Below are 15,147 nucleotides of genomic sequence, written 5' to 3'. Positions count from 1 at the left end.
TATTCGTATGTATATTTAAATACATTTCTATCATACTTTCAAGGAATGCCTGAACAGTCCATTATTAAGGGGTACGTAAGTGTCCTCTGGGACTCTGTGTATACCTACATCACCTGCCTCTTGAGTTAGCATGGGCTACTCTGCCACACTACCCTGAGAGAGTCAAGTTTTTACATGGGGGGTGCTTGGTGGTCCAGTTTGGGTTCCAGTATTACTGTGGCCCCCGGACACTGAAGGTAAATGACTCTGACTGCTACAATTAGACCAGAGTAACACCTGACTTCCCTGAGATTCCAGGAGCCTGGTTCTCACACCACCCGTCCAGGTCAGAAAATGGTAATGGGCAGAAACTGCAGCCACTGCCCACATTATCTATCCCCTTGTAATAGAGATGTAGGCCAGCATGCAGGCTGGGTCCTTTCTAAACATGAATTATCACACCTTTCCCATGCCCGCACGCTGTCTCTACCCTACAGCAAGGCCAGTGGCAGGTCTCAGGATGCATGTGGGTGAATGCTGTACTGTGCAGAGCTCTGCATCCGCTTCTCTTGACAACATGGCAAGGCCTAATACTCATGAGACAAGTCCTGGAATTGGTGGGACCCCCGGAAATGGTAATTCCAGGAGGGATGGGGAGCAGGTGGAGAAATAATGGCCACAATATTAGGTCACTCATATTGAGGGCCTAAATAAAGGCAGGTCCCTAGACATGCATACATCAGTCCAATAACTGCATCAGGCACCAATGCAAAGCAAACAAGGGAAATGAGCCCTGTCGAGTTTCTGTGGTTTTCACTTCTTGCTCTTTCCCTGTCCCCTTAGCAGCAAACCGGAAGCTGCTGGTCGACTTATGATGAGGCAAGAGTTCAAGCGTGTAATGTCATGATGGCTGAAAGGATGCAGTCTGTCACTTCTTGCTACCATCATTCTTCTACGCCCATAAACTACTCATAATTTCCGTTGCTCTGCCACTGGGATTTTGAAGCATCTATGTCCATGAATATATTACATTTGTGATCATGAAAATCGATGAGGGAAATATTAGGAAACGTGGAAAAAGCTTAAGTATGCAGATGTAAAACACCCCTCACCTCATTTTCACTCATGACATCGTTGTTCGGTGCAAACATGGTGGCCTGGATGGACAGGTTGGTGAGGTAGTTGAGGAACTCTTGGCCTTTCAACGAGCTGTTGGAGTACCTGAAGATCTCCTGGGCAGGCAGAGGTGGAAGGAGTTAGCACGGATCTGACTGCTCTTTCCTCCGTTCTAAACTAAAGATCATCACTGATCTTAAGAGGTTAAATACTGCTTACTCACTCACTTAGACAAGATTCATACATCCACCATTACTCGTTCACTTTTTACTCGTTAACTTTTTGAAACAAAAATACATACAACATATTTAACTATGTGTTCGGGAATTCTATCCAATACATGAGTTGTTAAATATATTGTAAGGTGTGGTAACTTCTTTCAACACACAAATTACATGTATGTAGTTATTACCGCCACAATTGGTACCACCCCAGTTATGGTGTATTATAGGTCTTGCTCATACCGACAAAAACTTTGAAAACATGGGGAAGGACGTTAACACTTGAAGAAGGTTCCCGCTGCATGCGTAGCCGTCTCCAACATAACCGAATTTGCATGTACACTTCACGTCTGTAAGGCAAGAACACAGAAAACAGCTAAGTCCATAGTGCAGTGGTTCTTAGCATTTTGATTTCTAGGGACCCCCCACTTAATCATTACCGGAACCCGGGAACCCCACTGATTCCTTATTAGAATCCGGGGAGCCCCAGTGAGTAAGTACAGGAAGCCAGAGACTCCAGCCGAAGCATTTTAAATAATTTAATCAGCAAACAATACACAAAAAATACAGAAAAAGTATTTTCTTCAAACAAATATACAAATGATGAAATATTTGATTTAATTTACAAAGATAATGAAAAAAATGACATTTTAATTTTAATGGGAAGGTGGGAGTTTTTTTTAATCCAACTGAGGCAGTGTCCTCATCATCCATACTATATTCTGTTTGATACACTTGCTCTGCTCCTACAAAACAATCTGAAGATATATGTTAAGTTTTTAGCGACCAATTTCAAAATTCTTTGACATTTACTGAACGAACGCTGGAAAGTAAAAATAAAGTAAAAGTATGTTACAAGTGCGCTGCTAGTGGAAGGACACTGGCCGCCGGGAGACGTGAACATAGCTGGAAAGGTTTCAGATTGCTTATGTGTGACATTCAACGACTATTAGCGACATTTTCTCGCAATATGCCAGGTGAGGGCAGCTTTACTTGCAAGTTGGTGACACATTCCAGCGTCAACAATCTAATTAATAATTTCACCATCGGGCGCACACATGTGAAAGTCTGGTGTGAAGAGTTTCTGGGGCCCAAGAGCAGAGCACAGCAAAATGCATCCTTTGCAACACCAGCACTGCTGCGCCTCTCCACAAGAACCACCTTCAAACAAACACTGACAGTAGAGTTTTTTTTGACAGGTAGCGGCGAGTCGGGCTGCAGCTGAACTCAGCTGCTAACATTATTAACTTTCAAATGCAGATTTGCACACGTACGCTCAATAACACACAGAGGTGAGCAGAGCACAGCACCAGCAGTGACACTGAATGTGTGAGTACTGTGCACTGCCAATGACAGGGAACAGCTGTACTGTAGTCAGTGCGTTCGGGGGTAGGTGGAGCGGGCAGTGCCCTGGACATTTTAACATACTTAAGGCTAGAAGCGCCCTCTGCGAAATCATCACTGGGAGCAGTTTAAAGGCTGCGGTTGACCTCCCGGGCCAAGGGCCCTTCTCACTGCACAGCACACATTCTGCTCAGTCCAGTCCCAGTCTGAACCGACCTGCCATACGGCCGAACAGGACCCGGAGTCAGCTGCAAGCCACGGCTCAGCCCCAGCCCTGCCCCCATAGAGCAGAGTCTCTCAGAGGCCACGCTGCTGTACCCGGCGGTCGCGGTCACTGTAGTGTCCGGGGCGCGCGAGGCGTTCTGGCCCTCCGCGCTGCCGGGGTGCGCTAGCGCTGACGCGTGACGTCAGACGCTAGCGTGTTAAAATAAAGGGGCGTGGCCTCGACGCGTTAGTTGGAGCCGCGTGTTAAACTAAAGAATACCGGCTCCGTGTCTCTGTTAGCGCAATTGCACAGCGATGTAATTTAGAGCGTTTAAAACGCTACACTGGCGACGAGGGGTGTCTAGAGCCCTGATGTGCTGCTTTTGAGCCCCACAGCCTATTTTCTTGGCCTCCCATGTGTCCTGAGCCGGAGTGTGTAGCCCCTCCTCATGGTGACCCGGCTGTGCCTGCTGCTAGGCCTGGTGGGGGATACTGCAAGTGCCCTGGAGGCCTGTCCAGCCATCGGCAGTGACTCTGTGTGCGCCCTGGTGCCCCATTCTACAGCCTGGAAGGGGTATGTCTCGCCCAGGCGGTGCTGCGCCTGCTCCACGAGGTGCCTGACGACGACTGCGCCCTCCACCGGATCGGGCCTACGCCGGGTGAGATCGCCTAAGCCCAGGAGCGCCTGAGGAGTCCCGCGGATGACGTCTGGAGGTAGGCGCGCCCACCGGTTGGTGTAGAAGCGCGAGGGAAGTCAACGCGCAACGCCCAGAGGGGGTGCACACCTGTTGGCGTCGACGCAGAGGAGAGGGAGCCAGCTTCCACCGTGTGCTGCGCACGTGCCAAGATGGCGTCGATTCCCGCCATTGAGCCGTTTGCCCTTGACGGTGCCCCGTCGTCCCTTGCCCCGCACAGGAGGGATTGGACAGGCCGTCTACAAATCTACTTCGAAGGGGCTGGCATCGCGAGGGAACGGCGCAGAGCGCTTCTGCTCCACCTAGGAGGCAAAGACATCCACCGTGTATACAAAACTCTCGTGGAAGCCACGCCGAAAACGTACCACACACTGCTGAACGCGCTCAACGCCCACTTCGAGCCCATGGCGAACAGAGACTATGAAAGGTTCATCTTCCGTCAAGCCAAACAAGAGGTGGACGAGTCCCTGGATGCGTTCCATGGCAGGCTGAAGGAGTTAGCCAGCACGTGTGGGTTCCGTGACGAACAGGAAGAGATCTGAGGGCAGATCATACAGGGGTGTTACTCGTCCAAGCTTCGTGTCACGGTCCTCCAGGAAGAAGGAAAGCCCCTGGCGGACATCCTTACTCTCGGACGGTCGAAGGAGCTATCGCAAGCGAGGGCCTCGCATATGGAAGCAGCCCTACATCGCCCTGTGAAGACGGAGCAAGTGCAAGTGGCGGAAGCGGTAAACGTAGTGCGGCCCAAAGGAAGGCAAACCGGAGGGAAACGGCAACCGGAGGCACAGAAGAAGGGCTGTGGGTACTGTGGCGGCCAACCCCACCGCATGCAAGACTGCCCAGCCAGAGGGAAAAAGTGCGGCGCCTGTGGGTGGATGAACCACTTCGCAGCGGTGTGCCGGTCCACCAGAGTCAAGAAGGAGGTGGCCCATGCGGTACGGGAAGAGGCAGACAGTGAAGACATGGACGACGACACCGCTGAGTACCCAGTCCATTATGTGTTTGCGATCCACCAGCCACAGAAGAAGAAGCGCAGACTTCCGAAATGTCGCATCCTAGTCCAACAACAAGAGGTAAAGGCGACAATTGACACTGGGGCCTCCATCGAGCTGATGGCCGCCAATGTCTACCACCAACTGCGGGTCAAACCCCCGCTGCGAGAGGCGAAGATTCGGGTGTTCGCATACGGCCAGAAGACGCCCATTCCCCTCATCGGGTGTTTCAAAACAGAGCTACAACATGGTGAGAGGAGCATCAACACCACCGTCTATGTCACGGAAGAGGGCAGCGGGATGCTGCTGAGCGGGCAATCGGCCGATGAATTGAGACTGATCTCGTTTGCCATGGCAGTCCTGGAGGAAGAACTGGATACCATCATGGAAGTTTTTAACGGCATCGGGTGCCTGAAAGGAAAGGAAGTATCCTTACACATCGACCCGTCGGTCCAACCAGTGGTGCTGAGGCACCGGCGAATCACTTTCCAACTGAGGCAAAAGGTCGAGGAGGAGCTGGAGGCCCTGGAGAGACAAGGCATCATCGAAAAGGTCAGTGGGCCAACCCCGTGGGTATCCCCGATCGTCATCGCCAGGAAGCCGAACCAGCCAGGACAGGTCCGCATCTGTGTGGACATGCGCCTCCCTAACGCCGCGGTCAAGAGAGAGCGACACCTGACGCCCACCATTGATGACATCCTGGGTGAGCTGAACGGGGCCAGGTGGTTTTCGAAGATGGACCTACGGTCAGGCTACCACCAGCTACCATTTCATCCGGACTCGAGGTACATCACCACATTTTCCACACATGTGGGCCTCAGACGGTATCGGCGCCTGAACTTCGGCATCTCGAGTGCCGCCAAGGTATTCCAAAATACCATCAGAGAAGTGCTCAGTGGGCTCCCCGGCGTGCTCAATGTGAGCGACGACCTGCTCATATACGCGTCAACCATAGAGGAACACCACCAGCGGTTGGGAGGGGTCCTCAAAAGGATTCAGGAGTCAGGCTTGACCCTGCACCGGGAGAAGTGTCAGTTCCTGCAGAACAAGATCAGTTTCTTCGGATACACTTTCTCGGACCAAGGGGTGGCCCCAGACCCGGACAAGGTGAAGGATGTCCAAGATGCCCCAGCTTCGACGAACATCTCGGAGGCCCGGAGTTTCCTGGGCATGGTCAACTTCTGCGGCCGCTTCATTCCGGACCTCTCCACCACACCAAACCCCTCAGGGAGCTGACCAAGTCGTCCACCACGTGGCAGTGGGGCCCGGAACAGGAGCAGGCGTTCCAAGCAACGAAGGCGGCCCTGTCCGCGGACACTACCCTCTCGTACTTCAACCCGGCAAAGCCCACCAACATGGCGGTCGACGCGAGCCCGTTTGGGTTGGGAGCGGTCCTGACACAACTCCAGAACAACGAGGAGTGGGCCCCCATTGCCTACGCCAGCCGGTCCCTGACCAAAACAGAGCAGCGCTACTCGCAAATCGAGCGAGAAGCCATCGCCATCCACTGGGCATGCCGGCATTTTCACGTGTATGTGTATGGACATCATTTCACGGTAACAACCGATCACAAGCCACTCATTCATCTATTCTAAGGGTCATCCTCGAAGCCGCCACCCTGGATTGAAAAGTGGATACTCCAACTACAAGGGTACGACCACCGGGTGGAGTACAAACCAGGGGCCACGAACCAGGCGGACTATCTGTCACGGCACCCGCGGAAAGCCACGACAGAAGAGAAGGAGGAGGCCGAGGATACAGAGGAGTACGTCCGGTATGTGACAGAGCAGTCACGACCCCTCCCAATGAGCCTGGCCGCGATCATAGAAGCCTCAGAAGGTGATGAATGCGTGAGAGCAGCGGCGGAGGCTGTCAGGTCAGGAGATTGGAGGACAATCCAAGCCTCGCTCAACAGAAGGACGCCCCAAGCCAAGCTGACACTGGAATCATTCTTGAAAGTGAAAAGTGAGCTGTCCGTTGACGCCCAAGGATGTCTTCTGCGGGGCCCGACGCTAGTCATGCCGGCCAGCCTCGCTCAACAGGCGGTGGACCTCGCCCACAGGGGACATCAAGGAATGGTAAAGACAAAGGGCAGGCTCCGAGTCAAAGTATGGTTCCCAGGCATGGATGCGATGGTTGAGCAGACGGTGAGGACCTGCACGTGGTGCCAAGCCGCAGGACAGCCGGAACGCCCTCACCCGGTGGCGACCGAAGATAACCCCCTGAGACCGTGGGAGTGTGTGAGTGCCGACTTCGGACATCTCCCCGATGGACGGTATGCGTTGGTCATCATCGATGATTTCACCAAGTACCCAGAGGTCGAAATTGTGGGGAGCCAGACAGCCACTGAAGTAATAGCGAAATTCGAGAAAACCATCACCACTCATGGCATATTCGGGGTGGTCAAGACCGACAATGGACCGCCTTTCCAGGGGCAGGAGTTTGCAGAGTACCTCAAGAGCTGGGGGATCCATCACCGCAAAGTAACACCAAGGTGGCCCCAAGCCAATGGAGAGGTGGAGAGGTTTATGAGGACACTCAACAAAACCATTCGCATCGCCATGGCTGATGGATCTCCATTGGAGAGAACGATATACAGTTTCCTGCGAGAATACCGGATGACCCCCATGTCACAACCGAGGCAGCGCCAGGAACCGCCACAATGGGAAGAATCGTAAGTGACACGATCCCACACCATCCTACTTGGGTTCCGGCACAAGCCTCAAATGAAAAGACCCTAGCCAATCGGATGCGCTCGAATGACCACGCCAGCCAGCGAAGGGGAGCTAAGGAGTCCACGATACAACGGCAGGATCGAGTGTACGTGAAGGACCGCTACCCAGGCAGCAAGTTCAGACTTCCTTTTGAACCACAACCATGGGTTGTCACCCGCCGGACAGGCACGATGGTGACCGCTCAAAGAGGAGCTGAAACGGTCACGCGAGATGTGTCGTTGTTCAAAAAAGTCCACCCAGGAACACCTTCACGTCCCGGAAGGGCCAGACCCCGACCAGCCGAGCGGAGATCAGGAGGGGGAGGACGGTCGGAGTGAGGATGGTTGTTCCCAGTCCATCACAGCCACCCCGGGGGGTAACCCGCCTGGCGGCTCCCCAGCCCGGGCAGAGCCTAACACCCCAAGGCGCAGAACCCCCGATGTGGCCCTTTCCAGAGGCGGCCCATCCCGCTACAACCTGAGGAAGAACCCGGCACCGTCATCCCAGCTGGCGGACTATATGGTGTAACCTGTAAGGACTGGCAGACTGGTACCAGACTCATCGTTGATTTTTTCTGGTCCTATGTTTTGCTTAATGTTTATAAAGAGTGTAGTGTCCGGCGCGCGCGAGGTTTTCTAGCCTTCCGCGCTGCCGGGGTGCGCTAGCGCTGACGCGTGACGTCAGACGCTAGCGTGTTTAAATAAAGGGCCGTGGCCTCGACGCGTTAGTCGGAGCCGCGTGTTAAACTAAAGAATACCGGCTCCGTGTCTCTGTTAGCGCAATTGCGCAGCGATGTAATTTAGAGCGTTTAAAACGCTACAGTCACTATTTGTTTACTTCACTGTGACCAGACTCAGTGCACCTAGGTGGGAAACAGACGCTAAAAATGTGTGATAATTCATTTTAATGCAGTGATGCGGATCACCACATTAAAAAGTGTTAGTTTAACGCCTGATGCATGCTACTTGGCTGCGCTGCATTAAGCTGAGCAGGAAGCTAGAGTCAAGAGGAGACACTGACCAACAGGAAGAAAGGAAACTAGAGTGATGTGGGAGCCAACCAATTGTAAGTAAAGGTAAGTAATGAGTGAACTCTATGCCCTTTTAAGATGTTTTCTTTACATTATAAGAGATTTGGCAAGCACGGTGAAAGCGCCATGTAGGCTAAACCTGAAAAATAGATTAGAAGAACAAAAAGTAACTTTTCATTTCTATTGCTTTAAACAGATGCTCCATCGCCTGACCTGCCTTTCACCTCAATTTCTGGCTCTGGTACCAGGCAATGGGATGTCAGAACTTGAGTGAAAAAATTCATAATTTTTGAGTTCCGATGTCTTTGCTTTATAATCGGCAACGGGGTTGCCGATTATAAAGAAATTAGAGACTGGCATTCATACAGGGATTACAGAATCTCATGTATTATAGTTCCATACATGACTTAATTTTTAGGAAACCACTAAACTCATGTTTTTTAGCTTCTTGGGATTGAGCATGATTTTTACAGGAGTTTAATTTCATGTAAATATTTTAAACAGGTTAATGCTCACCCCTCTCTTTTTACTTCGCTTCTGTTTTTGCTTTTATTAATTTTTGCTATCCTTGGTATTTTATTAATACATTATGCAATCATTTTTGAGTGTTGCTTTTCAGCAAAGGAAAAAGAAGTGCCCTACCACCTACTTATGTGGTGTTACTAATTCTATGCACATTTCACCGACGGTCCTGCTCCGAAGCAGCCCCCAGGCGAGGAGGTGCTGCTGCATATGGGTCGAGTCCCCCTGTCCAGTTATCACTGACTTTCAACAGTGAATACTCCACCAAGCTCAAAAAAGAGGCACCGACTGTGAACGATAAGACAGAAGGGAGGCTCTAGAAAGAAAACTAGTTTCTATGGGGTGGAGGAATGGAAGAACCCCATACACCGTTGGTTCCCAACCATGTCATGCAGAAATATCTACACTAATGGACTTTTGATGGGGAGGTCACTGTTGCACCTCTCTGTTGAATAAAATAGTTTTTAACCTGATTTTATTTTTTCGAGTTTTAAAATGTTGCTGTGTTTAGTTATGTTTCCTTACTCATCCCCCTCATCATTTCCTGTTTAACAAGTCTATAGAAATATCATTCCACGGTCTGCTTTCATTCATCTTATTTATTTACTGTATTATATGTAGAGGCACTGGCTGATCAGAAGAGGGTTCAGAGTTCTGAAAGTGACACAGCATGTGAGGATGGCGATGGTATACAGGTCAAGCTCAGGCAGGTCCCCGCTGTAAGGTAATATAATTATTTTTATCCAACATCACAAATTTGTCTTTTTTCCTAAATAGTTATGTTTTAAGCAAAAATAATATTGCATTCAATCTAGATGTAGCTAAACTGTAAACACTGTTAAACGCTTACAGGACTTCCGTTATACTATCTCACAGTTTGAAAGTCTTCTCTCGTAATGTAAGTCTTTTGTAAGATTTGGAACTCAGTATAAGTCACGTCCCCCTTCTCTAAGCTACCTTTCTACTTATAAACTGAGTACGCAGTTTTCTTATGATGACAGAAAAGATTAACAAGCAGGGTCGGACTGGCCGAGGTGGGCACTGGGTGTTTCCCCGGTGGGCCTCTAGGGTGGAGGCCGGGGTTAAACCCCTGAGGGGCCGTCTTTGTTACCGGGAGCCAGTTTTGCAGCATCAGCCCCCAGCAACAAAAGTGGCACAAAGCTTTCCGCTAGCTCCCCCCCACCACCCTCCCTGGGCTGGCTCTTTGCCAGGGCTGGTTTTGGTACCTTGTTAACTAGATTCCCAAACTGCACCTGCACCAAACTCTTAACATTTACAATCACAAAGATTAACCCGATGGTCTGTCAAGTAATGTGCCACCTCATGCATGTGGCACCATACACGGTAACTGTCAAGTCTGTCATTGAGGCTTCCTTAAAGTTCCCCAACTTGCCTGAGACTCACCACCCAACTGGTTTTCAGGGGTCATTCAGTGTGCATTGTCAGACAATGTTTCTCAAGTAGAAGAGGACGATTCTCTTGGACGTTTTAGCAGCCTCTCCACATATCCCTTTAAGGTTGTTTCGGATGTTACCGCTAATGGTTTTGTCTGTGAAAAAAGTCTCCACCTAATCTCACCGCCCTCTGCTTGCAGACCATTTTCTTTATGTTTCCATTGTAAGATTGGTAGGTTCAAGAGAACGTAATTGATGGGTCTAGCCGGTCCACAATTGCTCCTTTGCCAATTTCATTACTTTCCTGTCAGTTGGCTTGCCCCAGGTAAGATGGTGGAATGTAGAATTCCTTTTGAAAAGTCAATGAAGCTGTGTTTCCAGATTCCTCGGAAACCCAGAGTTGTAATATTAGGGAATACCGATACTCTACTTTCTTTGTCAGGATTCCTGGATAAAAATAAAACGCTCGAAATGCCCTCTAGGATGCGTATTTCTCACCACATCATAGGTAGAAAACCCAATGTATATCATCTGCTATACTTTATCAGAGCTCTTCATTATTACTTGCTGATTCTCCTAACATACCTGTTTTTCACCCGTTACATACATATAAGAGAAATAAAGTATAAACAATAACTTCACTGTGATTATCCTGAAAATTGAATGCGGTTTCTTATCACTTTTAAAGCATATAACAGGAGTTGTGAGGAAGAAGAAGTAAACGGTTACGGCTTTCCATTGTACTCCAGATTAATTGGAGTCTGCTTGGGAAATTCTATTTGTTCTAGCATGGTATCCTTTCATAAGACAACACATTTCATATTCTCACCTTACTCCACTCACTGTACTAAGTCATCTGTTAATTGTAGAAAGGAGTTCATTAAACCTGGATCATTACCTTTCACTCGATAGCAGAAGACATCCCAATTTTCACTGGCATTAACTCGAGGCCCATAATCCACTATTCCCACATATCCGGATCCGCAATTCTGGCTTGAGAAGGCCGTTGGATAACCCACTCTTAGTTTATATAACCAGCCAGCCGAGCAGAGGTGGTATCCTGCCTGCAATATAAGGATGGCAATCATGAAAGAACCAACCTAAGAAAAGCATTCATCTCCATTGCACCTAATGATCACTGCTTAATAATATCAAATGGAGCAGCATATTTTCTGAAATCTCACTTGTTTGAAGTAGGTACTGGTATTTTAGAGGGCAGCTTAGACAGGGGTGATGGAACACTTTAATCAAATTTAGATAGGGGATGATTCAATACTATGTTACAAGAATGGGAATTCTACACATTTACAGTACAAATGTTTGTATTACATCTCACAAATTTATCATTTAAGTTTAGCATGATTGTTAGACCTGGCATCCTTATGGTGGTCATCCTCCAGACTTTTTGCCTTTTTACTCCTGTTTTTGCGGATTCTTTTTGTTGGCCTTATGACGCTGAGCACTTGACCACGGCTAACCAGTGCTAAAATGCATTGGCTTCTCACCTAAACATGATGACATTGGTGTATACCTGATTGGCATATTTGATGTACTGGTAAGTCTCTTGTAATGTGGTATACCATATACCCAGAGGGCATTCCCTGTAGATACCCACCACACAAGAAGGATAGGTGTGTCTGAGAACCCATCACATACATTTGCATTCTAATGGCCTCGCCTGGGTAGGATGGAAGGGAGGGGCTAACACTTCTCTCGAATAATTAGTGTCCTGTCCCCTCATAAAAGGCTGGTTCCCCTCCCCAACCCCCACAGATAGCCTGGCAGATAGGACTGGGTTGAAAGGGATACTTGTGCACTTCAGAGAGATGTTTTGAAGTCACCCCCACATCAAAGGAACTTTTGGATATAAATACTAATCTCTGACCCCCGAAAATCAGACACTCCTGGACTTGTAACTGAAGTTCTGTCAGAAGAAGCAGTGTGCTGCTTGAAGGACTCAACTGGACTGCTGATCAGGAAGGCCTGCTTTTCTGTTTGTTGCCCTGCTGCTCTCTGACTCTGCTAAAGGAGTGCTGGACCCTGTCTACACTCCAAGTGATCTCCAAGGGCTTCTGGGCTTGCCTCCTGTCACTTGAGACTCAGGGATATCAAAGTCTCTACCCCTGCTCCTGTGCCTGGCTCACTGGATGTGGCCCAGATAGTTGCAGCATGAATTTCGATGCATCTCCTATCTGTGTGTAGCAGAACTGGTGCATCAACCCGGTTGCAGGAGTAAAATCAGCACATCACCTTGGAACCAGCACTTTGGCTCCAGAGATCGACGCATCGGACAGCGTATCTCCGCTGCTGCAGCTTGGTGAGATCAAAGCATCCCCTCAACTGCGTGGCAGAATATGGTGCATCTCTCGACACCTTTTGACTCTGGCACCCGTCTTCGCAACTGACGCATCACCTTCACTGCGTGGAAAAGATCATCCCATCCTGCACATGCGGGCCTGGACATCGAGGCGTCTCGCTGTTTGCAACAAGGAATGGTACTTTGTTGACCTGGGCTTGTGTGGGTCCTATAGCCATCTGCCGCTCCATTGCGGTTGGCCCAAACTTTGACTCTGCCCCGGTCCAGCTCGACCTAAATTAACCTTTCCAGCAATATTTGCTTCTAAGCACTTTACTGAATTGATTCTTTTAAAATTCATTTTCAAAACTTCTATACATTAGATTTTTGTCATTTTGGTCTTGTTTTGTTTATAATAATCTAGTTTTATAAACCTGTGTGGAGTGTTTTGTGGTGTTTTCATTGTGGTATTGTGTGCACAAATACTTTACACATTGCCTCTTTAGATAAGCCTGACTGCTCTGAGCCAAGCTACCAGAGGGTGAGCCCAGGTTATCTTTTAGTGCATATCTAGCTTACCCTGACTAGAGTGGTGGTTCCTGCCTGGCCTGGGTGCATATCTCAGCTAACGAAGAATCCCATTTCTAATAATGATTAAGTGATATTTTTTAGAACCATGCCTTTTCATCAAGTGCCAGTGCGTGGATTAAAGCTTCATCCCCAGGTTCCAAACTCACCAATATAACAAGTAGATCACATCTCTCCCCTCACATAACAGTTTTATATAATCCATTCTACTGGTATTTTGTAAAATAACGTTCCTGAATTAAAGCTAGATATACACAGCTGCAGCCCAGAAAGTATTGGCTACATCAATCTTGGACCATGCTGCCTAGAATTATGAACAATTGAGGTTTGTGAAGGGTAAATCACTAAGGAACCCTGCTGCCTAGAGTTGAGGCAGAATGTCCTGTTAAGCAGCATGTATAATCTTCCTTAAGCTGGAGCTGGCCAGTCCATGGGTAGTGTTGTCCAAGGCCACCATCTTTGATGCCAATGCTTCCAATTCTGGCAAGTGATCTTGTTGGAGATGGGCATCATAGTTTATTCCTTTGCTTTTGTGTCTCATTGCAAGCAAATGCACTGGATCAGAATATTTTAATTGTGAGTAACAGAGCAGGGAATGCACATCAATTTTTTTTTTATAACTGTCTATTTCTGTCTACTTCTTAAAGACAAATACGTTTCTGTGAGAAATTGGGTTGTTGGTTGAGGGGGGTGAGAAACCCTACTCAAGCAGCAACCACAATCCTTGTCAGGGTAAGGCAGAAACAAACCCCAAATTAACTCATGCTCAACCCTTTGGTAGCTTGGCACAGAGAAGTCAGACTTAACTTAGAGGCAATGTAAAAAAAGTATTTTTGCAGCACTTCAAACAGTAATAAAGTGAAAACACAGCACAAGAAAAATCCCACACCCAATTAGAAAGATAAGATAGAGTACATTTTAATAAATAAATCAAGACCAAAATGACATAAATCCAATCAGTAAAATCAGTGATATGCAATTTAAAAGATTTCAGTGAAAATAACGCTAAAAAGCACAAAGCACCAACTGTGGATATCTGTTCGCGCTGGACCAAGACATACCATGGTGGAACATGGGTTGGCTACAGGAACCCAGTTGAACCTGCTAAACAAGAGTACCTAAAATCCTGGTTATGGAGCATCGCAAGATTCCATGCCGAGGATGCCTTGGGCAGCCAAGACGGTGCGTTGGTTACGAGAACCTGCAAAGCTACAATGCGAGGTCTTGCGTCACTGTTGAGGAACCCGTTGATTAGGGCTTGTGATACGAAGCTCGCCATTGAGGAAACGTTGAATTGTGGAGGCAATGCATTGGTTCTGAAGAGCTGTGATGCGAGAACCTGCATAGTCATTGATGCTGCTGTCCTCTAGAGATTTGCGAAGCAGGGGCTTGCATTGATGATGCTCCGTACATCAATGATTTTGATGCAGGCTATGACATCGATGTGAAGTCCTTGAGCTGGAACACTTGCAAAAGAGACGATGCAGTGGTTCTGCTTAGGATTGCGCAGCCCAGCAAAAGAGATCAGTCATTTCTGCAGGATCCACAGATGGGCTGGCAGAGCACCTTCAGGCGACCAGGTTCTGGGTTCAAGGTTGTTGGAGACTTCTGTCCCTCTAGTGAAAACTCAAGACTAACTACAGGGAGTTTGCAGCCCTTTGTGTGGTAAGTTGTGTTGAAATGACTCTCAGCACTTTGAGGTATCTAATGCAGGTGAATTCCCTGAACTTACTTGCAAACAAACCTGGGATAACCCAGAAATGGGACCCATAGTTTCTTAAACCTCTGAGAATATTGTTAGTGTGAGTGGATGAGTTTCCATAATCTATGTGACCCATCCTGTATGTTGGGAGTTCTAGTCTTTTCCATAGGGCTGTTATGACCTGTCTCAAAGAAAGAATTTGAGAGCAACCCTTTAGACATAAAGGGAACAAAGGGAACTTGGTTATAGTAGCGAATAACAAAATAATGTTCCCTATGCTTTTCTTTTTCTGCCTCTTCCACATATTATTCATACTCTCATATACAGTGCATTCAAATCATAAGCCTTGT

The 15,147-nt window shown here is 48.3% G+C and overlaps 1 protein-coding gene across 1 annotated transcript in view; it reads right to left on the bottom strand.

Moving 5' to 3' along the window:
- The window catches only part of LOC146855449 (stabilin-2-like), a 1,111,419-nt gene that overhangs the window by 53,168 nt on the left and 1,043,104 nt on the right, over positions 1–15,147 (bottom strand). The window contains exons 62-64 of the mRNA XM_085653245.1: positions 11,110–11,275; positions 1,560–1,666; positions 1,092–1,211 (exon numbers count right to left, since the gene is read on the bottom strand). Coding sequence (XP_085509371.1) covers positions 1,092–1,211; positions 1,560–1,666; positions 11,110–11,275 — 393 coding nt within the window. The remainder of the gene's footprint in view (positions 1–1,091; positions 1,212–1,559; positions 1,667–11,109; positions 11,276–15,147) is intronic.

Source organism: Triturus cristatus, chromosome 4_1 (assembly GCF_964204655.1).
Source record: "Triturus cristatus chromosome 4_1, aTriCri1.1, whole genome shotgun sequence".
NCBI classification, from domain to species: Eukaryota; Metazoa; Chordata; class Amphibia; order Caudata; family Salamandridae; genus Triturus; species Triturus cristatus.
This window is presented reverse-complemented; position numbering and strand designations above follow the sequence as displayed.